The sequence below is a fragment of the Oryzias melastigma genome, linkage group LG14 (assembly GCF_002922805.2).
Source record: "Oryzias melastigma strain HK-1 linkage group LG14, ASM292280v2, whole genome shotgun sequence".
Taxonomy (NCBI): domain Eukaryota; kingdom Metazoa; phylum Chordata; class Actinopteri; order Beloniformes; family Adrianichthyidae; genus Oryzias; species Oryzias melastigma.
In genome coordinates, this window is record NC_050525.1 from 958,569 (window position 1) to 981,486 (window position 22,918).

The 22,918-nt window shown below is 39.5% G+C and overlaps 1 protein-coding gene across 2 annotated transcripts in view; it reads right to left on the reverse strand.

Annotated features, from left to right (window-relative positions):
- Positions 1-22,918, reverse strand: part of uvrag (UV radiation resistance associated gene) — a gene marked incomplete in the record, with an annotated part of 124,105 nt that overhangs the window by 92,158 nt on the left and 9,029 nt on the right. The window contains 4 exon segments of one of the 2 annotated variants that reach the window (XM_024266216.2): positions 4,481-4,586; positions 12,449-12,534; positions 12,651-12,725; positions 20,230-20,391. In XM_024266216.2, the coding sequence (XP_024121984.1) occupies positions 4,481-4,586; positions 12,449-12,534; positions 12,651-12,725; positions 20,230-20,391 (429 nt within the window). 2 annotated transcript variants of the gene reach the window in all.

Genomic DNA, 22,918 nt, shown 5'->3' on the forward strand with positions numbered 1-22,918 from the left:
TTTTATTGCAACGGATGATAAGAGATGCCATTGAAGCAAATATTCACCACAAACATAAAAAAAAAGAAAAAATAATAAAAAAAATATTCAACACAAAGTCTAACCTGGGATCAGCACCGCGTTTTTACAGCTGTGTGGCTGCCAATTCCAAAAATGCAAAAAATGCCATCCTGCTTTTGCTGTAAGACTTAGCTGAGGATATGAAAGGCAGTGGAAACACAAACAGGGGATTTTGGTTAACACATTATCACTGTGACAGACAGATATTGCTCTGACTCCACAGCTCAGTCAAGCTATGAAAACATTCAATAGCTCCTGCAGGTTACACTGATATGGAGCCATACTTTATGACTACATCTCAGGCTTCAGCAATAAAAGCCCCAAAATCTCCAAAATCTGGGAAAATAAACTAATGATTCCTATTAGTGGAGTATCAAAGAGACTGGTTATTATCAATCAAAACTACTGCAGGTTTAATGCGTCGGAGCTTCCAAAAATCCTCCTACTTCAAAGCGCAGACATACTTCTATGTTTAATAAAAATGAGCAACCATTTATCCACCTATTTACACTGCTTTTCATGATCATATTGTAATCTGTGTTTAGTTTGTTAAACTTTTAATGAATCATGCAGCATCTGTCCTTCATTAGTTTCCGGGATTAAAACAAGATTAAATCAAATGAGAGAGATCAGGAATATGCTTCCCATCAAACTCATTTTGACAGGTGACCTTTGACCCTACACCATCCATCAAACTCATTTTGACAGGTGCCCCGCCCCTCAAGACGACGTAACAATTTAATATCAATTTTATATATAAAAGGTATATAGGGTCAAAGGTCACCTGTCAAAATGAGTTTGATTGAAGTATATTCCTGATCTCTCTGATGAGGTCGGCATCCGAAACAAGGAACTATTTTTCACAAAAGATAAAGTTTTGGTCTCGCTTACTCAAATATACTGCCCCACATTGAAGCCGTCAGACCCAAGCTCGTCTTCTGCCTCAATTATTAAAATAAAAGATTAATTTTGTCCAAAAACTACAAATAAGGGCCAAATTCTCCTTTTAATTCAATAAAATATCAGTTACAGAACATAGAAAAAAGTTAAAGATCATTTTAAACTGACTTTTATTGACCCTAACTCTCCTGGGCACGGAGTTCACCAGAGTTTAACAGGTTGTCACTGGAGTCCAGTTCCACTCTTCCATGATGACATCACAGAGCTGACGAACATTTGAGACTTTCTGCTCCTGTACCTTCTGTTTTAGGACACCTCAAAGATGTTCAGTTGGGTTTAGATCTAGAGACATGCTTGGCCAGTCTACCATCTGTCACCTCAGTCTCTTTAGCAAGGCAGTGGTCATCTTGGAGGTGTGTCTGGGGTCATTATCATGCTGGAATTCTGGCCAGCAGTGCAGTTTCTATAGGAAGGAGTCATGCTCTGGTTCAGTATGTCTCGGTACATGTTGGTATTCATGTTTCCCTCAATGAACTGTAGCTCCCCAATGCCAGCAGCACTCATGCAGCCCCAGACCACGACTCTACCAACATCGTGCTTGACTGTAGGCTCAACACACTTGCCTTTAATCTCCTTACCTGGTTGATGCCACACCCACTTGACATCATTTTAACCAAATAGGTTTTTTTTGGTAGGTCGTCTTCAGCAAACTGTTTCTTGGATTTCTTGTGTCATCTTCAGAAAAGGCTTTCTTCTGGGATGACAGCATGGAGACCATTTTAATGCATTGTGTGGCGTATGGTCTGAGCACTGACCGGTTCACCCCATCTCTTCAACCTCTGCAGCAAAGCTCAAAGCACTCATACTTCTGTGACTCAAAGGCCGCCTTCAGGTGTGACGCTGAGAACATGAACTCAACTTCTTTGGCCGACCGTGGAGAGGCCTGTTCTGAGTCAAATCTGTCTTCTTAAACTGCTGGATGGTCATGGTCACTTTGCTGCAGCAGTTTCAGGGTGTTGGCCATCTTCATATACCCTAGGCCATCTTTGTGGCAAGGAACCATTTTTTTCAGACTTCTGAGAGTTGTTTGTCATGAAGTGCCATGTTGAACTTCCAGTTAGTAGTAAGGAGTGTACTCACTTTTGTGATATACTGTACTTAGAGGGAGCAGACTGACAGAATTTTTTTTCTTTTTAATTCTGCCTCCAATTGATTAATTTTTATGTGAAATCATAACAAACCCCCCCCTAAAACTTCATAATGTTTTGGATTTTTGGCATGATGTCATTGACAATAAAGATGCAGCTCTCTCACGAGGGGGGTGGGGGCTTTTTTCAAGCTCAACACAAACTTTGTATTGTTACACAGATTTAACATCTTTAAACAGACCCTCCAGGATTCCGCGATGTTGCGATCGCAACTTTTAAAGCAAAATGAAGGAAACCCCGCGACTTGTTGAACACCTTGTAACTTTTTATTTTCACCCCAACTTTCCTGCAACTTCTGTGACAGCAGTCATGGAGGACGACAACGCAGTTTCATGACTTTTTCCCTTCTGACTCCTTAAAGGGAGGCCTGCTCTCTTTATCATCTCTATCTAGTCTTTTTCTACTTTTTTTTTCTTCTCCTGTCCCGTGGGCGCGCACGGGGAAGGATGGGGATGTGCTGTGCACAAACGCGCACAGGGAAGGGTAGGGCCGTTTTGTGCGTGAGTGTGGACGCGGCAAGGTGGGGGTACTTTGAGCGTCATTGCTGGTTAATAATGGTTTTGTAGCATTGGTTCATTTACTTTAATTATTTACATTTTGTTATTTATGTTTAGATTTTTAACAAAACTGAGCAAAATGATGGTAAAATGTTTAATCTGCTATCAGAGCGGATTATTATCAGAATGACATCATCTTATTGCATTTAGTTTTAACATATTTGTGTTCTACACCAAAGTTGTTGTGTTTATATTCAATAGTAAAAGGAGAAAAAAGATGAAGGAACACTAAAGTACAATAATAGAGAATATATTATTACATGTTTAGTTCAAGTAAATCTGCTGCAGGATCTGATCAAACACAAGATGATTTTATTTTGAAAGGAACTTGTATGAGCTACTTTCAAAAGTAAAAGAAGTTAATTTTATAAAAGAAAACTCCATTGTAGAGATTATTTTAAAGCTATATTTAATGAATAAATGTCTTAATGGCCACAAAAACATAAATAAAGTGTATTGTTCTAACTCTGAGGTGGGACTTTGTGGCTCTTGTTGGAATTTTGGTCAAAAGGAAACTGGATCATATGGATCTTTTAGCATTAAACCTTGTAGACCCCTGGACTAGATATTGATAATACAAATAAAGAATTTAGAGTCTGCAGGAAAATAGTTCCATGTAGAACCTCCTCCACTAGAAACCTATAGACATCAGAGAGAACATCTAGAACAGAACAGAGAACGAGACTTTGTCTTCCTCCACCAGAACCATTCGACTCACTGATGCTTCTGAAATGAATAAAGAGGAAGATTCTGAGGAGATCATGGAGATCCGAGGATTAATCTGATTGTGCAGTTTTTTTAAGGTTATAATTTTTCTCTGGAAAATCCTTTTATTCTGAAGTATGTTTAAATCAAACAAATATTTGTGTTATTGTGAGCAGAGCGGAGCAAAGTTCATTTTTTGTTTCACGTTTCTATTAAAGTTAAAAAAAAGTTATTAAAAATAAAATATACAGTAAAAAAAAAAAAGTGCAACTTTTGTTGCACTTTTTACAAAAGCCACCGCAACATCAGGCGCTTTAGACCGCAACAATCACAAAAATCTGTCGAGAAATCCTGGAGGGTCTGATTAATATAGTTCCATGCATATTATATTTATAACATACAGTTTTTATGAATATTCAATGAATTTATTTGGTTGTATTTATCCACCAAGTGACAAGATTGCTCAGCTTTAAACCGGTCTGATTACATATCGGCAAGCACTGAACAGCTCATTAGCTTCATAGCATCATAACATCAGTGTGCGACAACAGCGTTGTCTCTAAATCAACACTTTTATCAAACTTTCTGCTGCTTTAAGTCCAGCAGGTTTATCCACGTCTGTTAGGATCCTGTTAAAAAGACGGTAGTCACGCTCTTGTTTTGTTTTGCTTTATTTTGCTTTATTAGCCAAACGCTACATGGAGCGTTTGGCTAATAAAGGCTTGGAGAAGATGCTGCTCTTATACTAGCTGCTGTTTTCATCTCTGTTCTTTACGAGAGATGGGCGGGTTAACTTTACTCCAAACAACGGAGACCCAAGAGCAGAAAGCTGGGAAAATAAAATCCAGAGTTTCTCAAAAATAAATCATCTAAAACAGCAAATTTGAATTAATTAAAAAAAAATCAATTGATCACCGAGCCCAAACTCAGTAATTCTTATTTGTGGAATAGAACTGTTGCGGACAGACCTAAAAGCTGCCTTAAACGTTGTCTAAAAACAACTTAGAGAAGATGTTGATGGATCAGATCAGATTGCAGACGAAGGCTCACCCGATCGGTGCAGGTTGCCGTCGTCCTCAGTCTTTCTTCAATTTCCTTCCCAATCTTTTGCACAGTCACTTGAGTCTGCTTGATGGCTTTCTGTGCGGTGTGAAGCCTGCATGGAGAAGACAAAGTCACCATCAGTGAGAACTCACAGGACTACAAACGGCACATTCAGAGATTGTTCAGTGGATCAGATAAAAAAACACTGATTTGCTGTCGACTATAACAGCTATTTAGTCTGTAAGATTTTCACTGTTTTGATGTTTTCATTCTTTTTATTTTGTGTGGTGATTCTTTTTGAATTTCCGCCAGGATTAACAAAACTATCCTATTCTAAGTTTAACTGTTCTCCCATAACCATAATAGATTCCCCAAAGCTGCAGTCAGCACATCATTCATCTGCGTCCATGTCAACTTCATTGATTCCCATTTCAGAATCCATAAACAGAGCTATAGCAGCTTCAGCTCTTCTGTAAAGGGTTTGTTGGTTGATGGGAATGTTTGACCAGCAGGACTTACAGACGCAGATTTGTGAGGTCAGACATTGATGTTGAATGAGAGGGTCTGGATCACAATGTCCTAAGTGTTGTGTTGGGTTGAAGTCAAAGTTCTGTGTCAAAGTTCAGCTGATGGAATTTGCATTCTACAAAGCTGCAGAGTAAAGGTGGAATGGGTCATTCTCAAACTGATCTTATAAAAATGGGAGCAAAGAATTAAACATAATCTCCTTAAACACAAAATATTATTTTGACCAGAACTATGGGGTCAGGTCCAGCTCCTTAAAACTACCTTCCCCATAATGCCCCTTTGGTGAACATCATACATGGCAGGATGCAGTCAGACCAACGGTTATTCCAGCTAACTACATCAGTCGGTAATCATCATGTCCACTGCTCTAAAGTTCTTTACACTACTGTAGCTGTGGCCTTGCATTACACTCGGTGAATAAAAGTTTGGATTCAGCTGCTCTGCCACAGAAAAACTCATTTTAAAAATCTCTCTATGCACCACGTGAAGTTTAAAGTTTTGTGACTCATTCTGTCAGTCTGCACAGTCCAACACTTCATGGCTGAGTTGCAGTGGTTCCCATTTCTTCTGGCCTTTATGAATTATATTATATTTGAATACCAATGACAGCCGAGTATGGAACACCAACACATTCTCACTCCCTACTCGTCATGTATGGTATGGCTCGGGCCGCTCCACGCCACATCAGTGCCCTGAGAACTCATTACAGGCTCAGATCAACAGCGGGTCGATTCAATAGGGCTGCTATGATCAGTCAATTCATCAACGACTAATTGACTATTAAAGTAGTCGACGACTAATTTAAATGTTGATTAGTCGTTACTTTATATTATATGGAGTCAGAGTGTATTAACGTTGAACAAAGTTGTGAGCGTTCAGCACCAAGAATTGTACTTTTTTAAAATTTGAGTCAGTGAGACCAAAACTTTATCTTTTGTTAAAAATAGTTCCTTGTTTCAGATGTCAACCTCATTAGATTTAATATAATTTTAATACCAGAGACTAATAAAGGACAGAGGCTGCAGGATTCATTAAAAGTTTAATAAACTACCATCTTTATTTTTAGTTCATTTAAACCAAATGATGGTTTAGATGTTTGTTTTACACTCACTTTGTGCATGACCAGATTAGTCAACTAGTCTATAAAAAAATTCAGTCATTAGTCGACTAATAAAATAATTGTTTGCGGCAGCACTCTGATTCACAAACTCCTAGCTGGGACAATCGCCCCCCCAAACACTTCTGCTGGGAAACAGCAGCAGATAATCCTAGCAAACAACACCTGAACGTCTGTCTGCTCTTCACTGCTCAAGAATGTCAACACATTTATCCAATTGCCATCACATTATCTCAGTGTTGTCTGCTTCCTCGTGGAATGAAAGATAAGATTAGAGAACCTGCAGGTACATTTCTATTTCTACAGGCTGGTGTTGATGAACTGCTAAACTGCTACAGGTCATTCTTAAATGACAACTACATTAAAATATAGACATGTCTACTTTCTCTTTACAGGGTTAGAGAGAAAGCATACATTTTGAAGTGTTCACTTCCTGCTCTTTTCTTCACTAAACAAAATCTAAAGACTTTTCCTGGTTAAGCAGCAGCAGGAGAAGTGAAACATCATCTTACCAAAGCTGTCTCCTTCCTTTAAAAGTAAGAAAACAAGTGATCAACAAAGCTGCTACCTTCCATTTGTAGATTGTATTTGTTACCAACAAGCCGACAGACTTCCTGCTCAGAGAGGGAAGACTTCGATTTCACAACTGATAACAGATCACAGATGGAGAGTATGTTTATGAGAAGAAGAAAAAGACTGCAGACTGAAACAGCAGATGACAACCACAGTGACATCAAATGTTGGGCTTGTTTAGGATGACTCTGCAGGTTTGCACTTGAGCAACACTTTCCTACCTACTGGTACTCAAAGCACTTTGACGCTCCTCGTGTTCTCACACAAACATGCAGATGTTCACACACCGACAGAGAAGCACAAACTCGACCCGTCGGATCAGTTTGTCTGCAGGAGGTGTTTTAGACCAAAGAGTTTCTCCAAACATCCAACTGCAGCAAAAGCACTGAGGGCAGCAGACCTTCCATAGAGACTTCTTCCAAATTCTCTTGAGGCCCAGGACCTCCCATAAAGCTTCTCCATCCGTGCACTGCTGTACATACTTGCATGCCTTTCGGGGAGCACAGGCATAAGCAGAAAACACAGGGTCCATATGGTTCTGATCACAATGGAAGAAAAGAAAGTTTAAGACGCTGTCTTCGACCGTGAAAATTGGGTTTTCGTAACGATGTTTTCCATGTGTCACTGGAGCCACTGTTTTATTATTCAGTCACTGCAGAGGCCTGGCTGTCCAGCGACACTCCAATTTGGAGAATAAATCTCAACTCTTGGTGTTTTAAGACTGGACATTTCAATCTGTTATTTAGGGTAGAACATCCACACTTTCTGATGATGATTTCTTTAAATCAAAGTTAACCTTTAACACACAGTCTCTAGAATACCTATAGTATACTGCAAAGGCCTTTCACACCCAACGAGATTCAAGTGGCGAATTCACTGCTCGATGCTCGTACAAAAATGTGTTCATAAACTTGATGCTTCTGCAGCGTGTGGGAGGAGCTACTGTGAAGCTCTTTAGCCTCTTCACAACACAGAAGCATTAACTCATTTACAGTCAATAATATACCTTGTAGAGAGATCAGGTTGTTTATTTTGAAAAACTCTACAAAAGCCTCAGTAATCCCATCTCCTGTCTGGGTTCATGAGATCATTCAGAGACTGTCCCGGTAAGGGGAGGTTCTCCAACTACTGCAGCAGCTGCCACCAGACCGTCATGTTGAACGACAGAATCACAACACAAGACTTCAGACCTTGTCTGTACATCACAGTGAATAGAGATCTTCCCTCCAAATGAAGAGCTACCAAGTCCACTGCAGCCCTCAGACACCAGCTCTGAATATGGATAAAACAAAGCCTGTTCTGTGAGGCTCTTATTGGAAGGAGAACAAATCCTGATGGAAACCTCACTTCCTGAAGCAACACGATGAACTAAAGCAATCAAACGCAAAAGTCGTAGCAATCAAACACTAACTTATAGCAAACAGCTTTAACCTGATAACTGCACTGCTTTTCTCCTTCAGCATCTGCTAGAATTATTGTGTTAACGATTGGAGAGTTACATTATGTTAAAGATTTTGTGATTAAGCGTAGGCGGCGACGCCTCAGGTGTTAAAGGGTTAACTGGTTTAACTTTCAACACGCGTTTTGTAGAGCCTGAAATGGACTAAAAAATTTGCACAGCGACACGTGAATGTGAGAGTTTGAAGCCCGCAATGCATATTTACGTGTTTGCATAGACTTTCAATGGAAGAGGACGCTCTAATGTGCGTTTCATGGCTCGGTGAGAATAAATCCTTCCGTCTTTGAAGGAAAGGGTTTGATCACCAGCTCTACCTCTGTGAAACAGACGAGTATTTGCTGGTGTTTGGTGCTCTCCCTCCTCATTTCACCACTTGAGAGTTGTTGTGAGGGAGCCCTCTTGCTCGTGTTACTCTCACCGACAGAAGTCGTCATATGGATCAGCAGTGTAAAGGCAGAGCTGATAAATTGCCATCATCAATCAAAAGGGGTCTGTTCCCAGTGAGCCAGTTGTCGCCCTTTTTTATTAAAGCCCTCAGAATCTCGTCGAGGAGGAGTGGGAGAAGCTCGACGGTGTGGGTTCACAGACACACATTTCAAAAAATGAAGCATTACGTGCTCAAGTCATCATCCTTCAATGCAAACGTTAATGTCACATCGGGAGTGCTGTACGTGATGAACCCGGACTGTGCTGCAGAGATCCAAGGCTCAGAAATGAAACTCAGTCAGTCATTTCTGCGGCTGCAGAAGGATAATCTGCAGCAGTTTACAATATCCAATTAATCACTTTATATTGCATCATCATAAGTGGGGGCCCCAGAAAGGAGCGGGGCCAAGTAAAAATATGTGCGCCAGGCCGAGAGGGAACAGCGTTAAACTCCTCCGAGTCTCACATGGCAGGAGAGCAAAGCCGTGCAGAAGCTGCGATAATAGGAAAAGCCGGAGCAGACACCATAAAACCTACGCCTCAAATTCAACTGCTTTCCTCTGGAAGCCGCTAAAGTAGCACTAGCTGGCTACGCATAACCCTGGACCACATAATAGGGGAGTGTACCGCTCGGGTCCTTTTTTCTAGATCCTGTGACGCAGGCCTGAGCCTTAAACAGGGAAATGTCGGTGGAAGCGTAGCTCCTAATGACAGGATTTATTCGGAAAACATCCATAAAGTCAACCTTCTACAAAGACACATTCTGAACTCGTATAATTACTGTTTTAGGACAGGACTTTAGTTAAACACGGGTTTCCCTGGGGGAAGCCCTGCTGATTCTAAAAGTAGAGTTTACACTTGACCACATTTGAATATAAAATTAGAATGTATTTGCATGCAGATGCCAGCGTTCTCTGTGTTCTCAGCTGGGGTCTCCCTTCAGACAACATTCAGCATCAGGTCTCCATCCCCACCTTGTGGTGCCAAACGGCACATCATCCTAATCTCCTCAGTAACTCTGTTTGACATGGCCATAATTATGTGCTGGCTTAAATGTTCTTGACGTGCTTCACTGCATCTAAAGGCTGAAGAGTGCAGGCTTTGTGCGCTCATTAAACTGACAGCGTTTCTGAAAACCAGCTCTCCTGTTTGCTTTCATACACTGCCCCCTGCTGGATGGAATCAATTCTGCATTTAGATCTAAAGGACTGGAGCCCTGAAGAGTCAATCAAACAAATCACTCAACACAAAAAAGTATCAACCCTCTAACACCTGATGCTTCTCCAGAGACGCTTAAACACAAAATCTTTGACAAAGTGTACATTTTTAATTGTTGACACGATCATTCCAGTAGATTGTGAAAAGCGACTCGAGCCGCTTTTCTTCTTCACAATCTACTGGAATGATCGTGTCAACAATTAAAAATTTACAGTAAATTAAAAAAACATAAACACTAGCGCTCCAATGTTAAAGGGTCAAAAACCACAACGACAGTTAAACAAATGTTGTAAACACCACATCACATTTTAGAAATCAAAACAAAATTTCATAAATCAGAACATAAGCCTGAAAAAACAAAAGAATGTCAAAGAAATGACACAAAATCTTAAAGGAAACGTGTCTGAAAACAAAAGTAATCTACAGGAATCAAAAGAAATGTTAAAAAGGTATCTATCATGGGAATCCCTGATTGGATGAAGACTCGTGTCCTCCTTTCAACAGGAAGATAGTTGTTAATATGTATTAACGCCTTCAGCCGTCCTGCCGTGCAGCTGTGAGATCAGCGTAGTAAAACCTTGTCTAAAATAAACTTAAACTTTTTTTACATTCTGTGATTGAGATTTTATCAAATTAAAGAGATAATATGACATTTATTCGTAGTTTTTGGACAAAACCGATCTTTTATTGTTATAAATAAGGCAGAGAACAAAAGTCAATCTGACGACTGCAATGCTGAGTAGCAACTGTGGACCTGCGATGGGGGGCGGAGCCAAACGGACCGGTCTGCTATGAGAAATCCAACATCGAGGAAACAGACTTTTATTCTATTTTGGGATGGGGACTGACATGAATTTTCCATAATAACAAGCAATGGCATTGTCTAAAAACTGCAGAAGCTCCACGGTTCTCTGCGAAAGTCCCGTCCACCGACGTCACAGGAGGTGAGCAGTTCAGAATGGACAGACACGCCCCCACCTGAGCTGATTCCAGCCAGCCGACCTGAAATCCAGATGGATCAAACTTCTCCCACAAATGCTTGTAAAACTATGTTTCACAAGTATAATTAAGAAAGTTTATGAAAAAAAAAGCTGAAAAAAAACAGAAATCCAGGAAAAATGTCAAACAGACAGCAGTGAGAAATTCTAATTTCTTTGGGCAGCCTGGTGTGATTTTAGCCTTTTTTTGTATTTTCATACAAGCTGTTCTACCCTACATGCTGATTAGTTGTTGCCTGATTTTAATTTTGTTGTTTTTATAAAATCGCATCTAAAACTTTCATTCTATGATGTAAAAACAGTTTATTAAACATTTTTTGGGGTTTCCACAGCAAAATGAATCCCATTTTTCCAGATGGAGTTTTCTGTTTTTACATGATTTTATGTCTAGTATGTGAATATAACATAGAAAATGATTAAATAAAGGTAATGTCACATTGGAGAGCTTATGCTGATTAAAATAACACCAAATAAACAAGCAGGTAGTCTTTCAGATTGAAAACACAGAAAATTCAAATATAGATAAAAACTGAGTTTTAGACCCTAGGTTCCAAATGGTTAAAACTAAATGTTTTAAATCTACAATTTTGCGTGTGATTTTATATTATGATTATTTGCAGATAAGTGGCTGGCAAATTAATTTTTCCATATTCGCAATTAATTCGTTATTAATCGATTCCGGGATTTATATTAGAGCTGTCAGGCGGTTAAAATTTTTAATCGCAACTAATCGCATTGTCCTGAGTTAACTCGCGATTAATCGCAAATTAATATGTGGCCTTTTTTAGGAAAAAAATGTGTGCTTTGTGGAATTTAGCAGTTTTACAATAATTATGAAAACAAGAATGGCAAAACTAATAGTTTTCATCAGAAATACTTTATTTTGTAACATTGTATTGAGATAAACTTTCTTAACAATAAAAGGCTGTAACATAAAATGCCTAACAAAAGCCCAAGTGCAAGTGAAGGGCATTTTAAATTCTAAACTTCAATCAACATTCAGTAAAATAAAATTAAAAACATCAAAAATAAAATTTCCATAACACTTTCATGTTCATTTTTTGTCAGGACCAAATCTTTTCCTCCTCTGCTGAACTACAGTAATAAATGAAATAGAGATTTAATATATACACGTTTTGTACTTGTTTTGATGTGGTCTGTGATATGTATTTTTCTCTATTGAGTGATTTGTTGGTGTGATTTGTACTTCAGGGCCACCGTAGAACAGGAAGAGTGCTTGACTAACTGTAGTAGTTCACTTGCAGCTTATCCCTTTCGGGGTCACCACAGCGTAACAGCACCCACTGTTTCTCATCAGTGATTTGGCAGAGTTTTTACGCCGGATGCCCTTCCTGACACAACCCTGTACTTGAGGGGCACAGGGACCCAGTTAGGCAGCAGCGTCAAGGGTCTTGGCTAAGGACCCAATCTGGGTGGGGATCAGTGGACAACCCTGGGAATCGAACCCAGGACTCCTGTGTGTCAGCCCTTCACCGAGCCCACTGAGCCACCCAGCCGCCTAGTGCTTGACTAACTAAATAATAAAAAAACAAAAAAAAAACATTTTCCTAAACAACCCAAACAACCTTATGTTATGAATAGAGCAAAGCTCTTCTAGCAGTGAGGTTTCATGCTGCCGATTGTGGCGGTCTTACCTGAGCAAAGAGAAAACGCTGTAGGAGTTCCTGACTGAACTCTGGTCTACCTGAAGAAGGCTGTAGTTCTTCTGCTCTGACTGATCCTGAAACAACAGGTCATAAGGTCAAGACCCAGTCCAGCTGGCGTTCTGGAGTAAGTACATTAGGTCTGAATTCCTCTGAGATTCAAAGGTTTTGAAGAGCAGACAAAAGCACGCACCTTGCGGTCAAAGTCAGCGGCGTAGTAGCCATCATTCAACCCAAATATGATCTCATTTGGATTTCTGGATCGAATCTGTGGACAAAATGAGGATTAACATCTGAATGGAAGGACAAAGAACAATGAAGAGCAGGCATCTGGAAGCACATGAAACCAAGCTTTGTGTGATTTATGAAAGGAAAGGCCTTCTCCTCAGGAGTCTGACTGCTCCAAAAGCCTCACAGAAAAATGGAACTACTTTAAATAACTTAGATTTCAAACTAAAAGATTAACTAGTTTCTATCAAACTTTGGTGGATTTATTTATTAAATTTTTTCTACCTTTTGTGGATTTTACTACCTCTTGTGATTTTAAGATGTCTTTAAATGTTTTATCTTAATTTGCTCCATTTTTTTCATTTTATCTTTCTTTTCATTGTTACTTTGGCATATTGAAGGCATTGTAAAGAGCTTTATAAATAAAGATAGATTCATTCAGTAGAAACCATGAACTTAAAACAACTTGGGCTCGCTAAAAAAGCCTCCAAGATATATATTTAAATGTATATATAGATAAATATAGATATATGTGTGTGTGTGTGTGTGTGTAAAATCTTCTTTTAATACTATTTTTAAATTGATAAAGAAAAGGAATGCAAACTTTTTACTTCTTAATTATATTAAAAAATTGTGCAGTCTTATTTCCACACGACAAGTAAATAAACAAATTTACCTTGATTAAAAAATGTGTAACTTAAAATCCATGTAACTTTAAAATCCATTTAAAAAGTTTAACAGCATAAGTGTTCTTTAGATTTGAAACCATTGCATATTTGTGTCACTAACACTATAAAAAGAGCATAATAAGAAATAAAAAACATTGCAGTGACATTACAATAATGCTAAAAGGCAGAGCCAGCTGCAGGTTTAAATGATAAAAAATGGTAAATGGCGTATACTTGTATAGCCCTTTCTACCCTCCTTCGAGGGCCCAAAGCGCTTCACAGTCACAGACCCATTCACCCATTCACACACACATTCACACACTGGTGGTGGCTCCGCTGCTGAACACTGGCGCCAACCTCCCACCAGAGGCAATTCGGGGTTCAGTGTCTTGCCCAAGGACACTTCGACACATGGGCGGGCAAGGCGGGAATCAAACTTGTAATCTTCTGATCAGGAGTCGACCGCCCTACCGCTGCACCACTCTCTTCCCACAAAAGGATTTAAGAGTTATTGTTGTTAGAAAAGAAGATTTTCTTTAGTCACTCCAGTGAGTACAGTATGAGAAATTACTTCTCTGTTAAGCAGAGACGCTTATGTTGCATTGAATTTTTGTTTACGACTTTCTTCTCTTCATGTCTTCCAGTTCCCTCAGGCAGGAGGACGAGCACAAAGCTCATCAAACCTGTGTGGGAACCGCTCAGACCTGGGGGCTGTCATTAGCCCAGGAGTTTCAATTTCATAAAGCAGCTCCAAAATGAGGAGTTTCAGAGGGACTCCCCGCTTGTTGCTGGGCTGGCCACACGGAATATTTTGTGACCGTTCAGAAGGAATGATTTGGCAGAGACCAGCAGCTGTCTCAGCTGCAGACTGTAATATTTACCTAGCAGGAGTAAAACTATTGTTTTAGCTGCAGGACTCCCCAAAGATGGAGCTCAGTCGCAGGAAAACATATTTGGTTTCAGGCTGAGAAACACTTTTTTCTCTCAGCTTAGGATCCCAATCCTCTGAGGCATAATGAAATAATCATCTTTGCTGTGAACTCTTCAATAAAGAAATCCTATAGTGCTACAAAAAACAGATTAAATGGATAAAGTTCAACTAGGACTAAAAGATAAGAGTACATTAGGTGAAAACAGTCTCAACGTTATTACAAAGACAAGTTCTCAGCACTTTCTAGGAGATAGCAGTTAGCCAGGCGATACTGGTGTAGGAGCAGCTGAACAGAGAGGATGATCACTCAAAAGGGTACGTTTTCCTCTGGGGAATCAGAGACTGGAATAAAGGAAGCTGAGGGTGCAAGGGTTGAGGGGTGAGGAGGTCCTTTAGGTAACTAAACTTAAGGGAGACCTTAAAAGATGGGGAGCACTAAAGGATTGGTGTGATGGGCTCAACATTCCAGTTCCTGGTGGGTCCTGGTAGCACTCTTCTGGATGAATTATAACGTTGTAAACTCCAGCCAAGGTTTCCCATGAGGAGACCACTGCTGTCCCACAGCAGACAGGTGCTGTTGTGTGGATGAATAGGACTGGACCATTGACTGAGCCTTGAGGAACACCACAGGTGACTGAGACGTGGGCCCTGCTTTACCCAGAGACATGTACACTGTTCTGTCAGCTGTGTCGGAGTCCTGCTGTGTGATGGACAGACTAGAGAACATGGTGGTTGATGGTGTCAAATACCAACAACAGATCCAGGTGTTCCGTTCTGCTGCTACTGCTGGACTTTTATCCATCCAGTCCTTCTGCTCACCTGCCAGGTGTGGCCAATGTGCCTTCATTTGCACCTGCTGACTATTAAAGACGGAGGAGGCTTCACCAAGGCAGGAGGGGCAGAGCAGCAGGCTGAGGAGCTGGTCAGGTTTAGTTGGTGTGGTGCTGGTTTGTTTTGTTCTCTTTTCCCCTCTTTGTCCTAATCAGTCTTACACTGCTGGGTTTTGTTATTTTAGTTTGGGGTTGGACCTTGGTAGTCTTAGTTTGTGGGCTTTGTTTATTTGTTTTAGGTAGTTTTGGTTAGACAGCCATTAGCAGGGACCTGCTGACTCAGACGGTCGACATGTCTGGGTCAGCAGTCTCCATGACTTATTAGATGTTTGGCCAACGTTCCAATTCCCTTTGGTTTGTCTTTTTGTGTTAACCAGCACACTAATTGTTTTTCCCTTTTTCAGTTTCTTTATTCCCCTTATTTAATGAACTGTGTTCCTTTTTCTCACTGGTGTCCAGTTTTTGTTTTCCCGTCCAGACTTGAGCCAGTTCAGCCCTTGGGGCCGTAAGACCAAGAGAACCGGAAAAAAAGGTGATCCAGAGTCACTACCTGTTAGAGCAGAGCAGTTTCTGTGATGTGCTGAGCAGGAAATAGAATAGAATGAAGATGTTTAGCTCTGACCCTCTCCAGAACCTTGACAGGAAAAGCAGATCATGCCTAAGTCACAACTGTCCTTGCGGCTGTCTGCGGGGACACAGGTGGGCAAACCTGTATGGAACATGCAGGCAGATCGCCCTCATTCAATTCTAAGATCCTAGGTCCTAAATGTTCATGCACATTTTTCTATGCTGCAGGTGAAAGGTCGTAGCAAACACTTGTACAATACGTAAGGCAGTAGCATCAGACTCCAGGCCTCGAGGGCCGGTGTCCTACATGTTTTCCAACCAACCATTAAAGCTCCTCATTGGCCAAACACACCTGATCAGGTAATCAGCAGCAGATAAGGCAGGATTTCTGGAAAACCAGCAGGAGGCCGGCCCTCGAGGCCTGGATTTGGACACTTCTGACATAAAGGTGAAGCAGGTGAGACACAGGTGTACCGTACAGATTTTTCAAATTTTTAACCCTCCCAAATCCTGTGAACTGTGCAAGGAGCCCAGAACTGCTGATCAAGTGATAATGTGCCCTCCCTGAGCACCTGACTGTTAGAAATGAGGAAATTAGACAATGAAAGTGTAGTTTGTGTGGACGTCCTACAGGTGCATGCACACCCCATACGTGCAGCGTTGCACGTGGTCAGTTAGGAGTTTGTACTCACATCTTACGAAAGACTGGGCTGGATAGAGGGTACAATACGACAGCATCACCTGAACGCCATAAGTGTGTGTAACTTAAATTATTCTTTACTTCAAACACACACTACAATGATATGCTCCACGTTCAATGTCATCTCTTACGATGGCCACACGAGCCTCAAGAGAACACGCCTGCGCTGTGTTTAAAAGTCCAGCTCCAACCACATTTTTTTAAAATAAAATTGTTCCCAGTGATTTTTATTTATGATTCATAATTATAATTATGAAAATCAAAAAGCCGGTGTCATTTTTATGCCCAGCGGCAGCAGCTCATTACATATACAGTTCTGGGTCATGGGCGGGACTCTCAGAGAGCTGTTAGCACGCCCTGATCCAAACTTATAGCCTCAAGTTAGCATTAGTGGTCCAAAAATAACCACAAGCAATATACTGGATGAAGACAGTTGAATGGTTTTGAGACAGAATCCCAGTTTGCTACAGGACAAGTGCTGAATGCTCATCATGTCTCCTACATACAGCGGATTTGGTCCTGACAAAAAATGAACATGAAAGTGTTATGGAAATGTTATTTTTGATGTTTTTAATTTTATTTTACTGAACGTTGATTGAAGTTTTGAATTTAAAATGCCCTTCACTTGCACTTGGGCTTTTGTTAGGCATTTTATGTTACAGCCTTTTATTGTTAAGAAAGTTTATCTCAATACAATGTTCCAAAATAAAGTATTTCTGATGAAAACTATTAATTTTGTCATTCTTGTTTTCATAATTAATGTAGAACTGTTAAATTCCACGAAGCACACATTTTTTTCCTTAAAAAAAGGCCACATGTAAATTTGCGATTAATCGCGAGTTAACTGTGGGCAATGCGATTAATCGCGATTAAATTTTTTAATCGCCTGACAGCTCTAATTAAAAGTAAGAATTGTGGTTCGATTCCTGAAACGTTGAGCTTGATTCAGGAATCGGATCACCACCTAAGCAGCGATTCACAGCTCTAATTCTGGCTGTGATCTGATGAACGTTGGACTGAGGCCGCAGTGAATGAATCCAAAGGAGACATCACATTCTATTATGCTATTATACTGGCACAAGACATAAATATATATTGTACCACATTCCCATGCACTCTTTAGGTTATTTTTATATTATGTGTCTTGAATGCAAGACGTAAGATTTTTGAGTCTCTGACAAAAAAAAGTTGACTTTTTTTATTTAACAATGGTATTTCTTCTCTTTTTTTTACTTAGTTAAAAAACATATTTTGTCCAAAATGATGTCTAGAGTTAAAACTGTCATTCATGTTTTACTTTCACTGGACCTTTTCCATGTAACATGCTGGGGTTTGATGCAATGGAAACTAGGGGTGTGCCAAAATATCGATATTGCGATCAATTCTCGATGGGTTCACACCAAGTATCGATATTATATTTTCATTTAAGAGGCTGTAGCGTTGAGCGTCTGAGTTGCGCAGCGGAACTATTGCGCAGATGGGCGCGCTGCGTCGGACTTTTAATAGCGATGCACGCGCTCATTCGGGAGAAGCACCGGTGAGATTCAGGCTCTGTAGCGCGTGTGTGAAGCATGTCTACCTGTCAGCATTTATCCTCCATCTGTAGGAGATCCAGCCGGTAAGAAGTGACTTTGTCTGAGCGCTAGAATGACAGCGATCACTTACTTCCTGTTTGCTGTGGGAACTAGGCACGCGCTTCGCAGTTGTTTGTGTGTACTTCAGGTCCCGTCGGAATTTTCGTTTTCAAGCACTTCAATGTTTAACCTGCTGCTGTACGGTGTAACTTTGGTAAATTTATAATGTGACGTTTTCAAACAATGTAATTACTTGTTGCTAATGTTAATTTAAAGTAATTCTTAAATAAAAATGCAGGATTTGATGTTTGAACTGAAATTTTAATGTAATTAAAATAAAGTACATGAATTCACTGTAAAATTAGGGAGAATGCTAATTAATTGAAGCACTTAAAATTATATTTATTGCCATTATTATGTGTGTTTTAGGGTTTTTACCTATTGACTGCTGACTGACCAAATGGAAAATAGATAAAGATTGGAAAAATAATCTCAAGTGACAGTCTGAGTAAATCAGTCTTCAATTTTAAGTGCTCAGCCCTTTTCAAGTGAGGGAAAAGTGAACGAAAAACGAGGTAACACTTGACAGAGTCTCTAAAACATATTCATCACCCTTTGGTGTGATGTTCCTTTAGAGCAGGGGTCTCAAGCTCAATTCAGCCGGGGGTCACTGGAGGCAGAGTCTGGATTAGGCCGGGCCGCATCAGGATTTCCACAAGAAAAGCTCTGATAAAACATTCCAATGTTCTCAAATATCTTTGTTTTTAACACAAAATAATGAATAAAATAAATAAATATATTAAATAATGAATTAAAAAGCAGGTAAATCAGTATGGAAGTTTTTTAGTTCCATCAGACTCTGAATTTTTTTTATGTTGAATTTCTGACCCATCGAAATTTTAAGTCTCGAAATTAAAAACACTGATTTTTTTAAGATAGAAAATATTTTTGGGAGCATAAAATTTTGCTGTTTAAAAAGTAAGGGTTGAAAAAAAATTCACAATAAACATTCAGAGGTTAAAAAATTCATAAAAAAATTCTGAGGTTAAAAAAATTCAGAAAAAAAATCAGAGGTTAAGAAAATTCAGAATAAGAATTCAGAATAAAAATTTAGAGGTTAAGAAAATTCAGAATAAAAATTCCATGGGGGTTCTATGTAAACGCTCGTAGCAGAATGTCGGACTTCTATCGCGTTTACATGGACTGGAACGCGCGCCGACATAGCCGGTGTGTGAACCTTAAAAGTCACAGACATGTGCACGCAGGCGCGTGCCAAGCTCAGAATCACATGTCTGACAGGCAGGAGCAGCGGATCGCCGCGCGGGGCGGGCTACAGGTTTGCGGCTCGGAGCTTGAGGAGTTCTGATTTAATAGGAACAACCAGAACATCAAAAAACGTATTCCTCCACATCATATATTCATTCTGAGAGAGACATCCACAGACGGACCTGGTAGCTCAGAAACACCTTTTTTTTGACGAGCCGCGAGCAGCAAATTCACTGCGCGGGGCACGAGGATTTATCACGCGAATCGCGTTTGGTGCTTCATGGCTCCTCCTCCGCAAAGCTGATTGGAGGAATGAATGATCGAGGAGGTACTGGACAGACCGCCGATGTCCCGCCTCCAGAGCCATATACCTCACTGTGATTGGTTCATTCAGCTCTGCACACAACAACTGTCATTCATATCAGCCTTGCGGGCCGCACTAACAGTAATCTTTTATCTGAAGACGCGGGCCGCAAATTATCATCCCGCGGGCCGCAGATGGCCCGCGGGCCGCGAGTTTGAGACCCCTGCTTTAGAGGTAGATAACTGTCGCCATTTGACTTATTTAATTTTTGTTCTGTTACAACAATTCTGCACTAAGTAGTGTCACTGCTGATCATGTTTACTATTGTTAACATTGAATCTGACAGATAATTCCAATTCAGTTGTTGTCAATGCTTGTCAAAGACATAGTATTAGTGATTTCAGCAATGTTGCACAAAAATGTCTTAAATGTGTTGCACAAAATAAGAAAAGTTGTTTATTATGATTGTGTTTAAGCTAAAAAAGATAAATGGGGAGATATTTTCCGTAAAAATATATTCTTCTATATAATGTTAGTTATTAGAGAGAATTTTTACCAATTATCGCAGTATCGCGATATTATCGATATGGTGAGCCATGTATCGCGAGGTACCCAGAGATTCCCAGCCCTAATGGAAACATTCCACAACCTGACTGTGTCCTCATCACACCAACGTTCACCACGTTCTGTGAGTGGGGGCTGACCTGTTGGCCTGTGTAGCGGAGTCCATCTAGATTGACCTTCCACTCAATAAGGAGGTGGTACTGTTCCCTCTGCCCCCCCCAGATCCTGACCATGAAGCAAGACACTGAGGTGTCCAGTAGGTCAGGGAGCATGCCGAAGTCCAGGCTCCGCCAGGTTGGGTTCTGCCAGACACACACAAGAGGATTGAAAATCAATCAAGAGATCGTTAATCCCGACTGCTGATCAATACAAAGTAACATCCTAGGGTTTGATGTTGATCTAAAAATAGGAGATTAAAGGATCATGTGGACTAGAAGAGCAGCTATGGGTGTTCAGAACAGAAGAAAAAAGAATGAAAATGTGACAGAGAGAGAACACTGAAAGCAAACATCTGAATTTTTTAGGGAGTCAGTTGCACTGAGGGAAAAGAACGCTCTAGAGCAGTCGTTTTTCAACAGAACACCCGCCTCGTACGGAATCAGACTTTTCTTAAGCCTTTTCTTAAGCCTCCAGTTTCCCTTCACTTTAGACGATAAACTTTATCTTCATCCTCTGCAAAATATCTGCAGCTGCTTTAAACTTTTTTTATTCACTAATTTTAGTGTGGGAACCATTAAAATTTGATATAGATTTTCCCCTCAAACCATAAACGTCAAAATGAAAGCTAAGAAAGAAACAAAATCAAAAAGCTTCATGCGACTCTCAAGGTGTGACGGATAAATATAGAGAAAAGGGGAAAAAAGGTCCCTAGAACTGGTATTTTCTGAATGTAATCCTAAATGTGAATCCACCGTTTGAGCAACTTTCTCAGCAACTTTAGACAGCGGTTGCTGAATATTCTGCATTATCATGGTGCTGTGTGTCACAATAAATTCATATTTGGAGTAAAACTCTTGTCTGTTCAACACAGATTTCTTTCTTCTTTGAAGTCACAGGCTCTTCTGTTTCCTCACTGGATCTTTTCTACTGAACGAAATGTTTCTGATCTGTTGTTAACTTTGTTAGCTCGGGGGTTTCATTTCTAGCAGTCGCTTTAAAAAGTAGTGGATGTATTTTGACATGTCACCGAGTGACTTGTGTCAAGAATGAGTCGAATGCGGTGGTGAGAATCCATTAGTTTTTCAAAATAAAACTTCCTTCAGAATCAGATCAGAAATAAAATGAAAACAATGTAGGTTGTTTTTTCTTTCTGCAGCCTGGAACCAACTGTCCATCAAACTAGCATCAGTCTGGTCCTCGATGAGGACCACTGCTCTAGTGTACATCAACCTTAAAATCTGGTAGCATCCCTGAACTCCAACGCACAATCCTGACAACTGTTTAAACTGAGCTCTACGGTTATTCACATCAAGCTGTTAAAACAGGAGTCAAACTCAATCACACAAGGGGCCAAAATCCAAAACACACTTTAGGTCGAACAGTATTTTGAACACTCTAAAACTACATTTTTAAAACTTTAAAACTGTAACTTTTTAACATAATTATGAACTAGATATGTAGCATTACCTGTGATAGTGTGAATGCTGTAAGCTGAATTTGGCTGCTGAAGATGATAGTGCTGATACCTGAAATGACTGAAGCTGATAGCCAGCTAAAATATTACCTAAAAATAGCCAAAAAAATCTTAGGATGGACTATCTAAAATAGCCCATAAAGCTAGCAGAATACCAATTTTCAAAACTTTAAAACTGCAACTTTTTAACCTAAATAAGAATAATAAAATGCAGGAATATTATTCCAGAATAAATCAAATTAAACCTTAAATAACTTTCAATATTTTGATCTCTATAAAAATATATATTGTCAAAATTATATGGGGTCAAATCAGGGTCAGCTTAAAGTGAATGAAAAAACAGATTGAAAACTTGAAACATAGATATTGTGACTGAAAAAATGAAAGTTTGAAAACTGAAAAAAATTGAAAATTTGAGAAATAAATTGGAAATAAAAAAAATACTGAAAACTTGAAATAAATTTAGAAAATGTGAAAAAAATGAAAACTTAAAATAAAAAAAAACTCAATTAAAAAATTACTGATAGAAAACAAATGGCCCATTAGTAACAGCTTCTGTTTTGAATTTTCACAAAAAACATTTTAGAATCTTCACTTTCAGTCCTCAGTTTTCAGTTTGAATTCTCTTTTCGAGTTTTCACTGCTGAGCTGAGCCTAATTTTACATTTAATGAAGATAAAAAAAAATGAAAATTCAAACCCGCCATTACTAGTGGATAATTTGTTTTCAATCAGTAATTTTTTTTTCCAACTTTCATTTTTTTTTCAAATTTTCAAAACATTTTTTTTTCAAAAATTTTTTTTCAATTTTTTTTTTCAGGTTTCAAAGTTCAGTTTTTTTTAAGTTACAATACCTATTTTTCAAGTTTTCAATGTTTTTTGTTCACTTCAAGCTGATCCTGATTTGACCCCATAAATTTATACAAGTTAGAAATCAGCGCAAGATAACATCGGGCCATTAATAACAATAAAATAAAACGATCTGGAAGGCCGGATAGAATTACCCGAAGGGCCGGATCCGGCCTCCGGGCCTTGACTTTGACATAGGGCTGGACGATATGGGAATCTTCATATCACGATATCGTTTTTTCATATTGTGCGATAACAATATTAAAAACAATATAAATCAAATGACTATATTTGTCAAAGTAATCTTTATTGCAAACAGCTTTAGGACTTCAGATTTTTACACCTTAA